At 50.9% G+C, this 19,194-nt stretch overlaps 1 protein-coding gene across 2 annotated transcripts; it reads left to right on the top strand.

Annotated features, from left to right (window-relative positions):
- Nucleotides 1-6,883: 6,883 nt before the first annotated feature.
- Nucleotides 6,884-10,393, top strand: CLEC4G (C-type lectin domain family 4 member G). Of its 2 annotated transcripts, none has more exons than XM_082733388.1 (9): nt 6,884-6,974; nt 7,511-7,612; nt 7,970-8,023; nt 8,229-8,291; nt 8,436-8,540; nt 8,846-8,935; nt 9,154-9,302; nt 9,411-9,526; nt 9,799-10,393. In XM_082733388.1, exons 1-9 carry the CDS (start codon nt 6,893-6,895, stop codon nt 9,935-9,937), a joined length of 900 nt encoding a protein of 299 aa, XP_082589514.1. In that variant the 5' UTR covers nt 6,884-6,892; the 3' UTR covers nt 9,938-10,393. The 2 variants fall into 2 exon arrangements, with proteins under 2 accessions (XP_082589514.1, XP_082589513.1); XM_082733387.1 differs by having other exon boundaries at nt 6,915-6,974; nt 7,406-7,612.
- Nucleotides 10,394-19,194: the final 8,801 nt, after the last annotated feature.

Genomic DNA, 19,194 nt, shown 5'->3' with positions numbered 1-19,194 from the left:
CGGAGAGTAAAAAAACAGCCGCCCGTCCTCAGTCTGGAAACGTTCTTCGACAGACACGCTGCCCTCCCGGGACATCTGGGACCTCTCCCGGCTCATCCCGACTCCATCAGAACTGCTGCTTCCCCTGGGGGTCCGAGGGTGTGCCTGTCAGCGCTGATGACTGTTTCGGTTATCGGAAGCACCATAACAAGCTATCCCACAAATCGGTGGCTGAAAACACAGCAACCTATAATTTTTCCCAATTCCGTGGGTTGATTGATGTGGTTTCTTTCCTGGCCTCAGCTATGAATTACCCAGCGTTGTTGGATTCGCACGGAAAACAGCTGGAAGGGCCAAGAGGAAACTTTGCTGGGGGAGGCTGGCTGGACCGCTTTCCCATCCTCATAGCCTGTCATCCTCACGAAACCAAGCCAAGGTCTCTAACATGGCAGCCCGCAGCATCCCCAGGAGCATGAAGGCGGAAACCGCAAGGCATGCTGGGGCCAAGGCTGGTAAGTCACATGGAGCTGCTGCTGTACACTGATTGGTTAAAGCAAGTCACGTGATCAACGCACATTCCGGCGGGATAGAGACGAGGGACTCCACCTCTGGTTGGGAGGAAGAACGGTCACATCTAGAGAAGCAGGTGTAGGCAAGAGGGAGGAATTTGTGGCCAGGATTTTTCAGTCTCTCACAACAACTGAGAGAAGAGTAGCTGTGGCGGGAGCTACATGACCTTGGATCGGAACACCAACACTTCTTGGCTGGGAGGCTTCTGCGAGCCACCTCTCTGAGCTTCGGGCTCCTGCCCATCATGGAGAAGCAATCTAACCTTACCATGTTGGTAGTCATCTTTTTAGGTTACTCCCCAGGAAAACGAGTGGCAAATCAACAATTCTTAAATCTTTCCCGGCAAGCTCTCTCCCTGAACGTGGGTAATTTCATGTACTAGGGGTCTCAGTGGACCTTGGATGGCAAAGAGGAGAGAGGATGATAATGTCAGTGACAAGAACAGCTACCTCTTAGGGATCCCTGCTAGGCTGTAGGTGTTATTCTGCTGATCTCTCTCTTTTTTTTAAGATTTTATTTATTTATTTGACAGATGGAGATCACAAGCAGGCAGAGAGGCAGGCAGAGAGAGAGGGGGAAGCAGGCTCCCCGCTGAGCAGAGAGCCCGATGGGGGCTGGATCCCAAGACTCTGAGACCATGACCTGAGCAGAAGGCAGCAGCTTACCCACTGAGCCACCCAGGTGCCCCTCTGCTGATCTCTTGATGCAGACTAGGAGTCTTTGGGCCACCCCAGAAGCAGAACTTAAGACCTTTGTAGTTTATTTTTATTTTATTTTTTTGTAGTTTATTTGGGAGATGATTCTTTTTTTATATATATTTTATTTATTTATTTGACAGAGAGAGATCACAGGTAGGCAGAGCCGGGGGGGTGGCGGGTAGCCGCTATCCGTTGAGCAGAGAGCCCAACACCAGGCTTGATCCCAGGACCCTGAGATCATGACTGGAGCCAAAGGCAGAGGCTTTAACCCACTGAGCCAGCCAGGCTCCCCCATCTAGAGATGATTCTAGAGGCCCCAGGAGGAAACCAAGAAATTGGGACAGGGAGGAGAAAGAGTCAGTTCAGGGTGTGCTCATGAGCAGGTACTTCTGACTGGAGCTCAGTCCCCCTGGACATCTCAGGAACACAGTGGAACATGCAACTCAAGAGTTATCCTGACCCACAGGATTACCTACCTCTCTTGCACTGCCAGCCTGCCCTCCACTTGGATGAGAGCAAAAAAAACCTCAGGTGTTTACAATAAGAGAGGTGAATGCCAAAGGAATGTGGACAGGGCACTGACAACTCTTCACTACTGCCATTTTGTAGAGGGGGAACTCACGATTTCCAGTGAAATGGCCAAGAATCAACCCCAGGCTCTTCTTTCTCCAGAGTCCTGCTCTTTACCACTCTGCTATACTTCCAGTTGAAGTTGTTGACTTCAAGTTGTCTCTAGTTCAACAACGTTTCAAACTAATATTCGCCCTCCCCTGACAAACTTCAATTATAAGATCTTTCACCTTCTATGAAATTAACTCAAACTGTATCAAAGATCTAAATGTAAAACCCAACACTATAAAATTTCTGGGAAAAACATAGAAGAAGTTTTTGGATTGGGGAAAGATTTCCTAGATAGAACACCAAAAGTAAAACCCAAGAAAGAAAAATGGATATATTGGAAAATGTAAAACTTTGCTCTTTGAAAGACGCTGTTAAGAGAATGAAAAGAAAAAAAAAAACGAGAAAAGATGAGAAAATCACATATCTGATAAAAGATTTGTTACCAGATTATATATAAAAAACTCTCAAAACAATAAGAAAAGAACCAATCCCTTTTTATTTTTTAAAAATATTTTACTTATTTATTTGATAGAGAGAGACACAGCAAACCAGGGAACACAAGCAGGGGACTGGGAGAGGGAGAAGCAGGCTTCCTGCTGAGCAGGGAGCCCGATGCGGTTCTCTATCCCTGGACCCTGGGATCATGACCTGATCCGAAGTTAAGCAGTTGCTTAAACAGCTGAGCCACCCATGCACTCCAACCAATCCCTTAAAAAAAAAAAAATTCATGAGGTGCCTGGGTAGCTCAGTGGGTTAAAGCCTCTGCCTTCGGCTGAGGTCATGATCCCTGGGTCCTGGAATTGAGCCCCACATCGGGCTCTCCGCTCAGCGGGGAGTCTGCTCCTCAGGCCCTGCCAGCCTCTCTGCCTACTTGTGATCTCGTCTGTCAAATAAATAAATAAATAAAAATTTTTAAAAAAATAATAAAGTGCTTTTATTTTATGTACATTGAATTAGCATTGTAGGTATCTTGGATATTTGCAGTTAAGGTAGGTGTCTTGGAAGGTAGTTCACTTAATCCAACTTAGTGAAGCCTGTATCCTTTACATACCGACAGAGACACCGGCAGCAAACAATGAAGCCATATTTCTAGACCAGGCGGTGCTGATTTGAACAAACACAGAGAGACTGACAACCCTGGCCACACTTCCTTGGATGGCTCCAGTAGAGTTGCTCTCTCAGACGGAACGAGGCAACCCATTTTTTTAAACGGGCAAAACATCCAAAGAGACAGGTCACCAAAGAAAATACTCAGATGGCAAAGAAGCATAGGAAAAGATGCTTCACGTCATTAATCATCAAGGAAACGCCAATTAAAAATCACACTGTGCTAATAAGAGGATGGCCAAAATTAAAAAGACTGACCGTGTCATGTGCTGGCAAGAATGTGGGAGGAAACGGGACTCTCACTCATCGCTGGTGGGAATGAGAGATGGCACAGCCATTTTGGAAAATAGTTTGGCAGTTTCTTAAAAAATGAAACATACTGGGGCGCCTGGGTGGCTCAGTGGGTTGGGCCGCTGCCTTCGGCTTAGATCATGATCTCCAGGTCCTGGGATCAAGTCCCGCATCAGGCTCTCTGCTCAGCAGGGAGCCTGATTCCCTTCCTCTCTCTCTCTGCCTATTTGTGATTCTCTCTCTCTGTCAAATAAATAAAATCTTTAAAAAAAAATGAAACATACCTACCATATAATGCAATTATCCACTCCTAGGTATGTACCCAAGAGAAATGACTGCATATACGCACGGCAATACTTGCTCACAAAAGCTCACAGCCATTTTATTCATGACAGCCGTAACTGGAAACAACTCCAATGTCCCCTAGCAGGTGACTATAGAATCACACTTGTAGATTGACGCAATGAGATTTTACCCAGCAGTGGGAAGGAAGGAAGTGTTAATGCAACACGGAGGAATGTCAGAATAGTTACGCTAAACAAATGAAGCCAGCCTCAAGAGGCTACATGCTGTATGGTGCCATTCATACAAAATTCTAGAAAACGTAAACCACTCTAAAGATAAAAAGCAGGTCAGTGGTAGCTGGGGGATAAGGAGGGAGGCTTACCAAGCAACACAGGAAACTTTGGATGGTCATGGTCGCATCCATCATCCCCATGCATTGTGGTGTTAGGTGGGTTAGTCAAAACTGTACTCTTTAAATATGTACAGGTTAGGGACACCTGGGGAGCTGAGTTAGTCAAGTGTCTGACTTCAGCTTGGCTCATGTTCCCAGGGTCCTAGGAGAGAGACCACTCTCAGGCTCCCTGCTCAGGTGGCAGTCTGCTTTTCCCTCTCCCTCAGGTCCTCCCTGCCTCACTCATTCTCTCTCTCTCTCTCTCATAAATAAATGTTGCTGTTGTTTTTAAAAGCACAACCTTTTGACTTAAAACCATGAAGTCTTAGTTGCCTATTGTCTGTGAACAGGACCAAGATCATTTCTAAAGGAAATCTTTGGGTCTGCCATTGAAAATTCCTGTGGGTGTGTGTGTGTGTGTGTGTGAAAGAGAGAGAAAGACTGAGTGTCAAAGACAGATGCTTCCCAGTATCCATTGAAGCCTGAGGCTAGCCCCAACTGGTGCTCCACATTGGTCCAGTGATACAGGACCATGGCAATGTCTTTAGTAAACGGGAACACCATTACATTAAATAATATCCTGTACTTGTATAGTAAATCAGATATCTCACAGTACATTCACAGCCGTCTTCTACATCGCCACAGAGACCTAAAGAATTGGGTAGCAAAAGCTTTACCACCTGTTGATGCTAAAGATGAAGAAATGGGGTACCAAGAGAGTAAGTTATTTTCCTGAATATTGGTGACATTTTGCATGTCTTGGTTTCTATATGAGGCATAGTTTTCCCCACTGTACTTAAATGTTTTCCTTTGGGCTCAGGATTCTCACTTAGAGAGAGAGCATCTACCGAAGCCCGTGGCTTACCTCTCATTCAGCCGGCTTCTCTCTGTGGTCTCAAACTCAATGCTTCTAGAAACCTGCTAAAAGCACCCCAACAGTGGGAACGGCCATTTGCTTTGAGCTAAGGTGAGCCTGCTTTCCCTAAAACCATACCTGACCATGAAGCTGTCCACCTCCGCCCACTGGCAGAAAATTGCCGCTGTATTTATGGAAAGTTAGATGGGGACTTGGTTGACATGTCTGCTGGAAAGATTCCTCTGAAAGAATTTGCAGCGCATTCCCAGATGCCTGACCCTACTTTCCTGGGGCATTTATCAAGAATCCAGTATCTCTGGCTAAATTTTGTGCACCAGATTCATCTCTTAAATTCATGTTCCCTTCCTGGTCCTCATTTCTCCTTTGCCTCTGTCTTTTCATCTTTTTTTTTTTTTTTTAATTTGAGAGAGACAGAGAGAGCATGAGTTGGGGGAAGAGCAGAAGGAGAGAGAGAAGCAGAGGGCCCGCTGACCAGGGGGCTTAATGTGGGGCTCTATCCCAGGACCCCTGGTTCATGACCTGAACCAAAGCAGATGCTTAACTGACTGAGCCAACCAGCTGCCCCACCCTCTGCCTTTTCATCTTCTTTTATCATGTCTGTCTCGCATTTCTTTCTGGAACAAGGTAGGAAAATAGGCACTGAATTTAAAAAAAAATTTTTTTTAAGGTAGAGATAATGTTTGTTATTTCTGAGGGTTGTTCAGAGGATTTGGGAAGTGGGATGTGTTCACCCATCTACAGGAGAAACTGGAATGTGAGAAGTGCTTGATAAAAGAATAATATTTGTCCTTCTTGGTGAAGCCCACTTACCAACCCACTGCCCAAGCCTTTTATCCTGTTTGACTTTTCTTTCCCTTTTTTTTTTTCTCGTGGCATTTATGACTTGTCAATATATGACATTAGGATTCTCACCCTCAGCCTTATTGACATTGGGAAGATCACTCCTCGCTGTGGGGGGCTGTCCTGTGTGTTAGGGGATGTGTCACAGCATCCCCGGTCTCCACTCCCTAGATGTCAGTAGTACCTACCCTCCCAAAACGTGATACCCACAAATGTCTCCAGTCACTGACCAATGTCTCCTGGGGGGCATAATCACCCCCGGTTGAGAACCACTATGGTATATAACTTACTTTTGCATTATGTTCATTTTTTATTTGTCTGCCTCTCTTTACCCCCACCTAGAATGTGTGCTCCAAGAAGGAAGGAATTTGGGGGCATTGATGTACACACAATTCCTTGATTGATGCCTGGCACACAGTAGCTGTCCAATATTCACAGTATTTACTGGAAGAATTAATGAACAGTTAGTGGGTTTTATGCCTGGGGATGGTCCCTGGGCTTGGCGTGCATAACCTCGTGTCTTTATCTCAGCATCCTTTGAGGGAAGGACCTGTCACTGCCCCCCCTTTTTCCCCTCAGAGGAGAAAAACTGAAGCTTCTTGAAGTTACATACATACACCCCCACTCACCCACCCAATAATAGAATCCAGAAGCTTAGCTGGCCACCACCCAACAAACATCTGTGTTCTCCCTTCTGGCCAAGAAGAGTTGAATTAAGGTCAGGGTCAGCTTCAGTCTCCAGAAACCTGCAGGGAAGTTGAGGGGGGAAGCTGAGCTGGCCTGGAGGGGCCAGAGCTGAGGGGGCTTTCTCAGGAACTCTCGGAAGGGGGCCAGAACCTGGCTGGGTTCAGTCTGTTCCTCTCTGGAAGAAACCAGGCCCCAGACCTATAAGAAATGGGGGTGAGCTCCAAAATGAAGCCCCCAGCACCAGTCTGGAGATGTTGCTGCAGCTGTCTAGCTAGAGAGACCAGGACTGCACACGCATGTGCGCACACACACACACACTCTCCCCACCCCTCTTCACTCCTTCTACCCCACTCAACCCTCTTCTACCCCTCACCTCTGATTCCACTTCCCCCATCCCCCCTTCATGCTCACCCTTAAACAGGCCCAGACCAGAAAGGGCCCAGCCCTGTGATTGGTCTCTGGGTCCCAGTGCCAGGAACTGAGAGGAAGGAGATGGGAAGGAAGGAAAAGAGTAGGCGGGACCGGGAGGGGGCGACATTTATATCTATGCCCAGGGCTGGGCATCTGCTTACCATGGACACTGTCGGGTACAGCAAGTGGGACAGCAGGCTTGAGGAAGTCCCTGGAGGTATGGGCAATGGGACTGCTTCACGGGCTTGGGTCTTTCTGGTCAGTGGCTTGGGGTTTGATGGGGGAAGGGAGGTGAACAGCCAAAAGGCAGTCCAAGTATTGGGTGCAGAAGAGACACCACAGGCACCAGAATGAGCTGGATCCAGATTCTTTTTTTTTTTTTTTTAAGATTTTATTTATTTGTCGAGAGAGAGGGAGAGAGAGCGAGCACAGGCAGACAGAATGGCAGGCAGAGGCAGAGGCTTCCTGCTGAGCAAGGAGCCCGATGTGGGACTCGATCCCAAGACGCTGGGATCATGACCCGAGCCAAAGGCAGCTGCTTAACCAACTGAGCCACCCAGGCGTCCCTGGATCCAGATTCTAATTCTAACTCTGCCACTTGGAGCTCCTGTGACCATGAGCAAATTACTTAACCTCTCTGAACCTCAGTTCTTTGGGAGGAGCCCAAGCGCCCAGAGCTCCATCCTCGGGGCCCAGAGACCCAGGGCGGTCCTGGAGCAGGAAGGACCCAGGAGTTCATCTGTGTTATCCCAGGGTACTGGGGAAGCTGGGGACGGCGACTCCTCTTCCTGGGCCTGCTTCTGGTGGTAGCCACAGTTCTGTGGGCCCTCATTCTGAGCGTCCTAGTTTCTAAAGGTGAGTGACCACATAATGAGGGGAGGTTGTGTCAAGCCACCCTGGGGACATAGACCTTCCCTCTGTCTCTGGACGCAACAGCTGGGTCCCAGACCCCAGCCTGGGTCTGAGTGTGAACGCGTGTGAGCAGTCTGTGTACATCTCTGGGCTGTGCGCACCCAGATGTGTATGTCAGTGCGTGCATGTATGTGTGTGCATGTCCCCATGTGTTTGTGTCCCCTGGGTGTTTGCACATCACGTGAATGTATGCCTACCCGCCCCTTCTACGCGTCCCAAGACGGGGCCCCTGCACCCCCTGCGCGAGGGGGGAGAATGCCGCAGTCCCGGGTCGCACCTGCAGGAGCCTCTTCTCCACAGCCTCCACCGAGCGAGGGACGCTGCTTGGCCACCAGGACCTGCTGAGGACAAACGGTGCGTGCGGAACGGTACTAGTAGCCACCCCCCACCCCACTCCACCCCCGCTGCCCACGTGGTGTGCGGGGCCGGAGTGTTTAGGATCCTGGAGACAGGGTAGTGGGTGGTCCGCGGTCCCGGGGCCTGGTTCCCGAGCGGGGAAGGGTGTCCTGTGAGTCCCCGCAGGTGACCGGGGGTGTTTGTGGGGCGGGAATCCTTCCAGCCTCGGAGCAGACCGCGGCGCTGGGCAATTTGAACCAGGAGATCCGGGCCTGCAACAGCTGCTGTGAGACTCTCGTGCTGGGGGCGGGGCTTGGGCCGGGATTGGAGGAGGCGAGCGGGGGCGGGGTCGGGGGGCTGGTGGGTGGCCGACCCGTGGGTTACTGACGTCTCGCGCGGGTCTTTCTCTCCCTTCCCCGCTCCTTCCCAGGCTTGGGGACACAGGCGCTGCTGCAGAGGACACGCACCGAGCTTGGGGAGGCGCAGGCGAAGCTGATCCAGCAAGAGAGTGCCCTGAAAGAACTGAGCGATCGCGGTGAGAGGGGGACATCGCCAGGACCCCTGATCCGTGATCCCGGCTGTCATTCTCATACTGACACCTATCCTGGTTAGGGTTACGGCGACCCTATCCTGTGATCCTGACCTCTGACAGCTGGACTTTGATCTTGACTACAACTCCTGACCCCAACTGCAACTTGCCCCGGACCAGCTAGAACAGTCCTTGACCGCGATGTCATTCTTGACCATGATCCTAACCATGGACGTGGATGCTGACCTTTAATCATGACCCTACTCCTGACCCTGACCTGACTTATAATCTGAACTCCCTTGACTTTGCAGTGACCCAGAGCTTGGCTGAAGCGGGCAGGGACCGCGAGGACATCCGCAGTGAGCTATTCAGGGCTCTGGAGGCCGCCCGGCTGGGGAACAGTGAGCAAGACAGAGGGGAGAGAGGGAGGGACAAGTGGACCTACCTGTGGGCCTTGGGGTTCCTTGATCCGCACTATCCTGCACCTTGACCTTGGCCTGTTCTCTGTGCCTCCGCCTCTAGACCTCAGGGATCCACTTCCCGCCCCCTCCCCACCCCGGGTTTCTTCCGTCCGCTCTACCGGGAGCAGTTCACGTCTTTGACTCTCGCCACCCCACAGGCTCCTGTGAAGAGTGTCCCGCGTCCTGGCTGCCCTTCCAGGGCTCCTGCTACTTTTTCTCCGTCCAGCGGGCCACATGGGAGGAGTCGCAGCGTAACTGCGCGGGCGCGGGCGCGCACTTGGTGATTGTCGGGGACCTGGAGGAGCAGGTGCGCAGCCCCCAGCGGTCGCAGGCGGGAGGCGGGATTCACCTGAGGGAGGTGGGGTAGGGGGAGTGGCGAGGCCACTCAGCCCGCTGGGTCTCCCTTCCCGAGCAGGGCTTCCTGAGTCGGAACACGCGAGGCCGCGGTTACTGGCTGGGCCTGAGGGCGGTGCGCCGCGGGCGCACGATCCAGGGCTACCAGTGGGTGGACGGAGTCCCGCTCAGCTTCAGGTGAGGGCAGGGACTTGGGGAGAGGGACAGGTCAGCTCCTGCGGGAAGTGCGTTGGCCAGATCTCAGGGACTCGGTAGGGATGGGCGGCCCGGACCCCAGGACCTGGCTGAGGGTTCAATTCCAGGAGTTAGAAAGTGATGTCGCAGGTGCGTGCTCACATTAAACCCTCAGGGTGTCTAGGTTAGACCCAAGCAATAAACAGGGTAGATCCTCAGGGCTGCACGCCAGGCCCATCCTGAGCGCCAGAAACCCCCCCAACAAACCCCTGCAGCCACTGGAACATGGGGGAGCCCAATGACTCTATGGGGCGTGAGGACTGCGCTATGATGCTGCGCACGGGGATGTGGAACGACGCGCCGTGCGAAAACGAGCGGGACAACTGGATCTGTGAGAAGAGACGCAGCTGCTGACCGGTGTCTGCGGCCGTACCCACCGCCACCCCACCCCAGGAAGATCGCCCTAGCAGGTCACCGTCCTGGTGCCGGCCACTGCCATTGGTTCCCCCTCCCCCTCCCCCTCCCCCCGCCCGGCGCCCTGCCCTCCCCCAACCAGGTCCACCGCCCACTACTGTGAACCGCCCCACCCACCCACCCCAGGCAGGTAAAGGTACTGGGACCTCCACTCCAACCTCACTGCAAGCCCGCACACAGGCATAACCCAGCCTCCAACCCCACTCAAATCCCGGCTCCTGAGCCAGTCCACGGACCCCATGCCCCACACCCCCCCATCAAAGTAGGGCAACTCAGGGATGGAGCTGTTTGGTTTTCTTGCATTACCCACCCCTCCCCCACTGGGAGGCATCACAGATAGGGGTTTTGTGAGCTGTCTTCGAAGTCCTAGGAAGCATCAATAAATCCTTGAGAAATGAATCTGCGTTCGTGGCTTTGGTGAGCTGTTCCAAGTTTTATCCCAGAGACCCCAGTATCAGCCCTGTGAGTGACCCTGACCTCTCTAAGTGACCTCCTGGCCCTATGATGTTCCAAAGCTCAGTGAGTAACCTGTATTTGCCCAGGACAGCTGTCAGGCTCTAGGGACAGAGGAATGACTCTGACCCAGTGCTCCTCCTTCTGATCTAGCTGGGCACAGGAACAAGGTGACCAGTGACTCCAAGGAAGAATACACAAATGCCACGTGGTGCATTTGGAGAAGCCACACCTCTAGGGAAGGAACCTTGCTGGAATTCTGCAGGGGTGGCCCCTCCTTGAGGACACTGTCACCCCACAGTGGTGACCTGACAGTCTGAGACAAGGCCATGAGGCAGGTGGGAGAGGGGCTGTCTGCATCGAAAGAGCAGGTCTCTCTATCCTAAGACAGGTTCTGTGACCACTGGATGGACTGATCCCATACATCCCAGAGAAGATGGACTTTTTGAGAAACCATGGGATTTGCAAGCAGAGGGTGTTGGGGTGTGTGAAGTGTAGCTAAACCCATTTGGGGGGTGCAGAGTATCCTGAGTCTGGCTTTATCAGCTGGGGACTTTTGATCTGAATTCACCCTGCACTCCCAAAGTTTCCTGCTCCCATCCTGGAGATCTGGGGCTCTCCCAGAATTTCCAGCGGAGACAGGTCCAACTGAGGGGAAGGACAGGCTAGCAACCTTTAGTTCTGGGCAGTCTTTGAGAGCCCCCAGGCTGCCCAGCTATGAGAGCACCAACTGAGCAGGCAGAAGAGGGAACAGCACCCAGACTCCCTAACCAAGGGAAACCTTCCAGTGAACCCCAGTCCTCTGGGTGCTCTATGACTGCCGCCCAAAGCGAGGCACTAACCAGGACCAGGGGCCACCTGAGTCCTGGACAGATAGCATACCTACTAGACTGTTGGCCAGACTGGTGGATTTCCAGACAGTCGGCTTGGAAGGGGTATATGAGTTTCTGGGAGCCTCTGACACAAATGACCGCCAGCTTGGTGGCTTAAAGACAACACACATTCGCTGACAGTTCTGCAAATCAGAAGTCCAAAATTAGATTTACTGGGCCAAAATCAGGGTGTCACCAGGGCCAGCCTCCCTCTGGAAACTCCAGGGTGGTAACTGTTTCCTTGCCTTTTCTAGCTTCTAGAGCTTCATTCCTCACATTCCCTGGCTCATGGCCCCTTCTTCCATCTTCAAAATCAGTAGGGCAGTATCTTGCTTCCCTGATCATATTGCCTTCTTCTGCATCAAATCTCCCTCTGCCTCCCTTCCTATAAGGATGCTTGTGATTGCAGTTAAGACCGACCCAGGTCTTAATCCAGGATGGTCACTTTAATACCAAGGCAACTGTGGCATTTTTAACACCCTGAGTTAGTGCAGACCCACCCACAGATTAAAGGCACTGTTCCTAACAAGAGTGTCTGTCCTCACTGCAGACACAGGCTGCGAGTTTGGGGGGCGCTATCGGTCACCCACACTTCGAACCAAATGATTCTGACCAACTGATACAAATTCAGAGGCTCTCACAATTCCTTTGGTTCTGTAATTCACTAGAATAACTCACAGAACTCAGGAAAGCTCTAGAAAGGACACAAATCCACAGTAGCCAAATGAAGACATCTATATGGTGAACAGGGTCATGTCTGTACCAACCACAAAGCTCCTCTGAGCATTGGTGTCCAGAATTTTCCTTGAGATTTCATTTTGCAGGCGTGGTTGACTGAATCAGGGGCCACACGATTGCCTCCCTCTCTAGCTCCCCTCCCCTTCCATGGAGGTCAGGTGGTTAAAGGTCCCACCCCTCCTGGTTGGTCTTTCTGGCATGACCAACCCCCACCCTGAGCCATCTCCTCAGCATAATCCAGGTGTGGTCCAAGGAGCTCCCAGGATTGATGAAGACACTCTGATCACTCAGAAAATCCCAATGGTGTAGATGATGCCTGCCAAGAGCAGGGAACCAAGACCCACCAAACTCTTTAATGTCCACATCTTCCCACCTCTAAATTCCTACTCACCTCTGCAAAATCTCTGTTGCTATATAAGATAGTGGCCAAGTTCCAGGGATTAGGACGTGGATATCTTTAAAGGCCATTATGCAACCTCACACAAGACATGATCGACTGACAGACATGTGGCTCACAGTGGGGGAGGCAACCAGAACACCAGTCCGGTGCCTGCGTACTCGGTGAGTTGGGTCAGTGACGGTCTGGAAGACTCACCGATTCCAGTCTAACTTACCGGCCATCGGGAGACCTGTGGCCAACTGAAGAGCCACAGAGACAGACTGACAGTCCGCAGTCAGCCTTTAAGTCTGGCTGACACCCTCAATGGCGGTCAGCGTAGTGGTGGATGTCCAGCAACACAGGTGAGCAGAGAGGCCGAGGTGTCTCGCCTGGGAATGGAGCTGAGTGAGTCCTGGCTGTGGTTGGGGCAGAAGGAGGAGACCTCAAAGTTAAGCAGGAGCTTCCCTGGGATATTTCAAAGACCTGGCTTGGACACTGGGGTCCGGGGCCTGAGAGAGCCCTGGACAGGAGCCTTGAGACTCTGTCCTGCCCCCCCACCATCTGCCATGACCCCTCCTGGTCAGCTCACAGGCCCTGCATCCCGGCAGGTGGCCAGGCTCCCACCTGTCAACATTGAGTCAGTACACGAAGACCCTGCATGAGAAGGTCAGAATCAAGTGCTTCTTCTGGCTTCTTGGTCCCAGACCCGCCCTCCTTCCTTCCCTCATCCAAGATTCAACCTCCCTGGGAAGAAAGGCATCCCGGGAGCACAACACTCATCCCAGAGACCTTGACCTTCGGTTGACTTGCTTTCCGGAGAATCGGTCTTGCCAGAAAGAGTGTACTCTAAAGCTGGTACAGGCGGGGGTCTGAATGCGGAGGAATCCTGCCATGTTTCCCCCAAGACTGTGACTGGGCCAGGTCAGCAGTCTTAAAGACAGACCTTCTTTCCTGGAGACCCCAGAAGCTCTGAGAGCCCCCCATAATAGATCTGAAATATACTGTCCTGTTCCTGGGACACAACAGCAGTTGCCAAGAGCACCACAACGGGCCTATAGGAGGCAGAATAACGGTCTCCCAAAGACGTCCGTGTCCTAATCCCCTGAGCCTATGGCTATGTCACCTTACACGGCAACAGGGACTCTGCAAATGTGATTAAAGTGAGCACCTTGGGGTGAGGAGGTTGTCCAGGTTTATCCAGGTGGGTTCAGCATGATCGCAAGGGTCTCAAATCAATAAATAAAATCTTTTTTTTTTTTTTTAAGAATTATTTATTTATTTGACAGAGAGAGATCACAAGTAGGCAGAGAGGCAGGCAGAGAGAGGGGAGGAAGCAGGCTCCCCGCTGAGCAGAGAGCCCAATGTGGGACTCGATCCCAGGACCCTGGGATCATGACCCGAGCCGAAGGCAGCGGCTTAACCCACTGAGCCACCCAGGCGCCCCAATAAATAAAATCTTAAAAAAACAAACAAAACAACCCTAAAGTAAACTATGGGCTCTGGCAGGTAATGATGCGGGAATGTAGGTTCATCGGTTCTAACAAAGGGGCCCCTCTTGGGGGGAATCTTGATGGAGGGGCGGGCTGTGCCTATGTGCCGGCAGGGGGCATATGGGGAATCTCTGTATCTTCTCAGTTTTGCTGTGAAGCTAAAACTGCTCTTTAAAAAAATAATGTCCTAACCTCCCCATCCTCCCCCCTCAAAAGGACAAACAAGCAGTTCTCCCCTAGAGCTCCCAGAACAATGCGGCTCTGCTGACTCCTTGACTTGAGGCCCGAGAGCCGGGTGTCTGACATCTGACTTCCAGAACTGTGAGATAACAAAATTGTGCTGTTTTAAGCCACTGAGTTGGAGGTCACTTACTGCCACAGCCACCAAGGACTAATAGCGAAGCTTCCCTGGAGCTGAGCCCCAACTCGACGTTAACCACCTGCGACCCGACAGCCGCCTGTGATGATCCTGTCCCATGCCTTCCCGCGTCTATAGGCACCTAGACGCCCCCACAGGAGCATCTCAATTCAACAAAAGCCCCTGGAAACCGCAGAATAAACTTTTCACACCCATAACGTGGCAGTCACTGCTTGAGATCGATCCTTAATCTCCCATCAGCTGACAATGCACACGTGTCGCTTACCTTAAACTAGGGTGGCCTAACGTCTCTGTGGGTCTCTGTCTGTCCTGGTTTGCATGGGCTCCAGGTAGAACTCTTTGTTTAAAAGATCATTTTTGGGGCGCCAGGGTGGCTCCATCAGCTGAGTGTCTGCCTCCGGCTCAGGTCATGATCCCGGGGTCCCAGGATCGAGCCCCTCATGGGACTCCCTGCTCAGTGGGAAGCCTGCCTCCCTCTGTTCCTCCCCCCACCCCACCCCCGGGCTCATGTGCTCTCTCTCTCTTGTTCACTCTCTCTCAAATAAATAAATAAATATTGGGGGGAAAAAAAGATCATTTTTAAAGGTCAACTTTATTCCGGTGTAATTGATACACAATATACAAGATACATTATACACAATTTAATGAGGCATCATTTACGTGCAATATACAATATGCATTATATACAATATATACGGTAAAATGTCCCAATTTATCACACTCATCAGGATGATGTGCATCAAAAACAGCAACAACAATGTAACAGGTGTTGCCAAGCAGTGGAGAAACTGGAACCCTCGTGTGTTGCTGGCGGGAGCGAACAATAGCGCAACCGCTGTGGAAATCAGCGGGGGGCGGGGGCGGGTCCTGAAAAAATTCGGAACAGAATTCCCATGTTAGCCAGTGTCCCACCCCAAGTGTCCAAATGGCAGATGAACAGATAAATTGGGGTCCGCCCATATAATGGACCATAATTCAGCCTTGAAAAGGAAGGACATTCTGTGGATGGACCCTGAGGACGTTACGCTCAGTGACATAAACCAGTCCCAAAAGGACAAATATTGTATCATTTCGCTTACGTGAGGTATCTAGGGTGGTCCAACTCATAGGAGCGAGAAGTAGGGGTGATGGCCAGAGTCTCGTGGGACGGAGAAATGGGTACTTGTTGTTTAATGAGGCTAGAGGTTCAGTTTTACAGGACTGAAATATCCTGGAGATTGGTTGCACAACCACGTGAGTGCACCTAACACTACCGAACCGGACACCTAAAAACAGCCAAGATGTAAATTTTATGTTATGGACGTTTTGTACCATGGTTAACATTTTTAAAAATGGAATGGAGCCATTTCAGGCTTACGATTCCGTGAGTTTTCAGAAACGTATGCGGCTGTGTGATCACCCCTATATTGCGGATCGAGAACATTTCCACCGTGCCCTAAAATTCCTTCCCCACCCCTGTCCCAGCCATGACTACTCTGCTTTCCATCACTATTCGCTAGACTGGCTCTTTCTGGAGGTCATCTGAATTGAATCATACAGTGTGTTGTCTTTTTTTTTTTTTTTTTTTTTTTTTTAGATTTTTGATTTGTTCATTTGAGAGAGAGTGAACAAGAGAGAGAGAGAGCACGAGTGGGAGGGGTGGGGGAGGGAGAAGCAGACTCCCCGCTGAGCAGGGAGTCCCACATGCGGCTCCATCCCAGGACTCTGGGATCATGACCCGAGCTGAAGGCAGGCGCCCTCACACAGTATGCAGTCTTTCTGTGCCTGGCTTCTTTCCCTAGGCATTTGTCTATGCCATTTTATGCATCTAGTCTGTTCCTTTTCACTTCTGTCTTGTCTTTAGTTGTGTTGCTAGACCACAATTTGTGTATCCATTCACCTGGATACACATCCACTCCGCATAGACAGGCATCTGTGCTCTTTCCAGTGTTAATTACTAAGAACTAAGCTGCCACAAATACTCTTCTACAGGTCTTTTTTACAAATTTAAGTTGTCACTTCTTGTGGGGAAATACCTAGTTGTGGTTCAGGGAGTAGGCGAATGTTTAATTTTAAAAGAAACTGCCAGTTTCCCAAATTTTGTGTTTCAATACTCAGCAATATCTCGGGGCTCCAGCTGCTTGGGGAGGATATTTTCGACGCAGGAAGGACTTCTGATCTACAGCTAAGTGGAGCTTTTATCTAGAGAAGAGCGGGCGCGGGGGGGGAAATGGTGCTGGAAGTTGAACCAGATAAAGGAGAAAAGTAGGAAGCTGGTGGGAACCCGTGCTTGATAACACGTGTTCTCATAGGAAGATAAGACTGGGCCCTGGGAAAAAGGAGGGGGGGGGGTCTCTGCTCTTTGGAATTACAGCCCCTGAACCAAGACAAGCAGGAGTTTGGTAAGAGAAGATGGAGAGAAAGAATCAGATCAAGTCTCTTGTGAGCAAGGAACAATTTCTTTCTTTCTTTCTTTCTTTCTTTCTTTCTTTCTTTCTTTCTTTCTTTCTTCATTCATTCATATTTCTCCATCCACAAACACTTCTCAGCATTGATTATACTCCAGGCATTGGAATGCCAGTGGAGAACAAGACGCCGGGGTCTCCAGACACAGAGAAATCTGGAAAAATTTAGGCAGAGCGGAAGCAGCCATTCACAAAATATTATAGACTTTAGAAGCCCATTTTTATGAGATTCTAGAACAGGCAAAACTACTCGAGGGTGGAAAAAATGTGGGAATGATGATTGCCTGGGAAGAGCCATGAGAGAACTTTCTGGAAGGAAGGATATGTTCTGGTGTCTTGATAGAGATTTGGGTTACACGGGTGAATGCATTCGTCAAAGCTAGAAGAGAATACACTTGGGATTTGCACATTTTATTCTATTTTACTCAAAAGAAAAAAAAAGTAAGGAGATTGGCAAACAAATATTGGACCCTAGTTCATATTTTTGGGCTGCAGTGTTAGAGGGAAATGAGCTAATGTCAGCAACTTACTTTGACCCCGGGATCATGACCTGAGCCAAAGGCAGATGCTTAACGACTGAGTCACCCAGGCGTCCCTGCAACTTACTCTGAAACGCGTGAACATGTAGGATGGCTTGAGGGGTGGATGGATGAATTGGTTGTAATACACTGATTCTAGAATCTAAGAATGGGTTTTTCCATGCTTAAACTCAATTTTTCTATATGCTTAAAAATTGTCATAAAGAAATGTTGGGTTTCGGGTTGTGGTTGGTGCCTTTCTGGGGCTCACAGTCTGGGGGGGAGAAGAGCAGGTGATGAGGAGAGATAGAAGAGGGTATGGTCACAGGATGAAGTGGGAGGTAGAACATTCTTGAAAAGCACCCCTTCCCTATTCCCTGCTCTTCTAGTCTGAGGGGAAAGGTGAGGGAGCGAATGAGGGTCTGAGTTGGACAGGCCAAGGGGGTTTGTGCTAGGAAGTGGGGGGGGGGGGTGTTGGAGGGACTCCCTCGAGCACCCTCTGACCCTTTCCCAAGGGTGTCCCCATCAACAGCCCCCTGAGTGACCACACAACCACACTTTCTGGGGCTGAATCAGCAAGTCAGTGGTGACCTTGAAGCCCAGCCAGGTTTCCTGGACAGACCAGCCCCACTCATCACCCCACTTTCCAAGGAAATGGCCTTGTGACAGAATGGCTTGTTCTTTCCAAGCTCCCACCTCCCTCCCCCAGATCCCAGGAAACCCCCTGAGATCCCAAGGCGTCTTACCAGGTTGGCTGAGGTGTCTGGGGAGGGCCCCCAAGGTAGGGCAGGACCCATTCCCCTCAAGCTCTTGCTAGCCCCTTCCCCATTGCCTCAATACCCCCACCCTCACCCTCTTGTCCTTAGATGCAGACACAGATGGCTCAAGAGGGCTAATTGGGTAGATGCTGACAGAAAGCCCAGAGTCTAAACCCAAAGCCTGTGCTTGCCCTTTCCTCACTGGGTGAGCCCGGATACGTCATTTTGCTTCTTCACACCTTGATTTTGCATCCATCCAGTGGGACAGTAACAACACCAGTATTTTGTGGATTTCTGGCCAACGGAATAATGGCTCACAAAAGGTGTCCCCGTCAGTCCCTGGAACCTGTGAATATATGGCCTGACGTCGTAAAAGGGCTTGCAGATGGGATTCATTACATCAAGAAGCTGGAGATGGAGGTGGCCCTAGATTTTCCAGGGGGGGCCAAGGTCATCATCACAAGAGATCTTAGAAGAGGGAGGCCGGACGAGCAGAGTCTAGAAGGAGATGAGCCCGTTGAGCAGAGCCCGAGGGAGACTGGAAGAAAGCTGGGGAAGGGGCTACAAGCCCAGCAATGTGGACGCCTGCAGAAGCCAGAAAAAAATCAAGGAGACAGGGGCGCCTGGGTGGCTCAGTGGGTTAAAGCCTCTGCCTTCAGCTCAGGTCATGATCTCAGGGTCCTGGGATCCAGCCCCATGTCGGGCCCTCTGCTCAGCAGGGAGCCTTCCTCCTCCTCTCTCTCTCTGCCTGCCTCTCTGCCTACTTGTGATCTCTGTCTGTCAAATAAATAAATAAAATATTTTAAAAAATCAAGGAGACATAGTCTCCCTTTTGGGTTTCCAAGAGCGCAGCTTGGTGGATGCCTTCATTTTAGCCCAGGGAGAACCTGTGGGACTTCTGACCTCCAGATCCTTAGGGTATTGAGGTTATGGAAAGCCACCAAGTGTGTGGTAATTCTGCACAGTGGTCGTAGGGCGCTCCTATGCCCTGAAACCCGGGGAGCAATTACTACGTGCCCAGCCCTCCTGGCGCGACCAGGAACGGGGACTCCAGGACATGCCACTGCCCCCCCCTTCCCGGCCCTGGAGCTCACAGTCCAACAAACCAGATGCATCCACGCACAGAAGACAGGTCGTAGAGACCAGTAAAAGGGTGACTGAGGGGC

This window comes from Mustela nivalis (genome assembly GCF_964662115.1).
Source record: "Mustela nivalis genome assembly, chromosome: 1".
Lineage (NCBI taxonomy): Eukaryota > Metazoa > Chordata > Mammalia > Carnivora > Mustelidae > Mustela > Mustela nivalis.
This window is presented reverse-complemented; position numbering and strand designations above follow the sequence as displayed.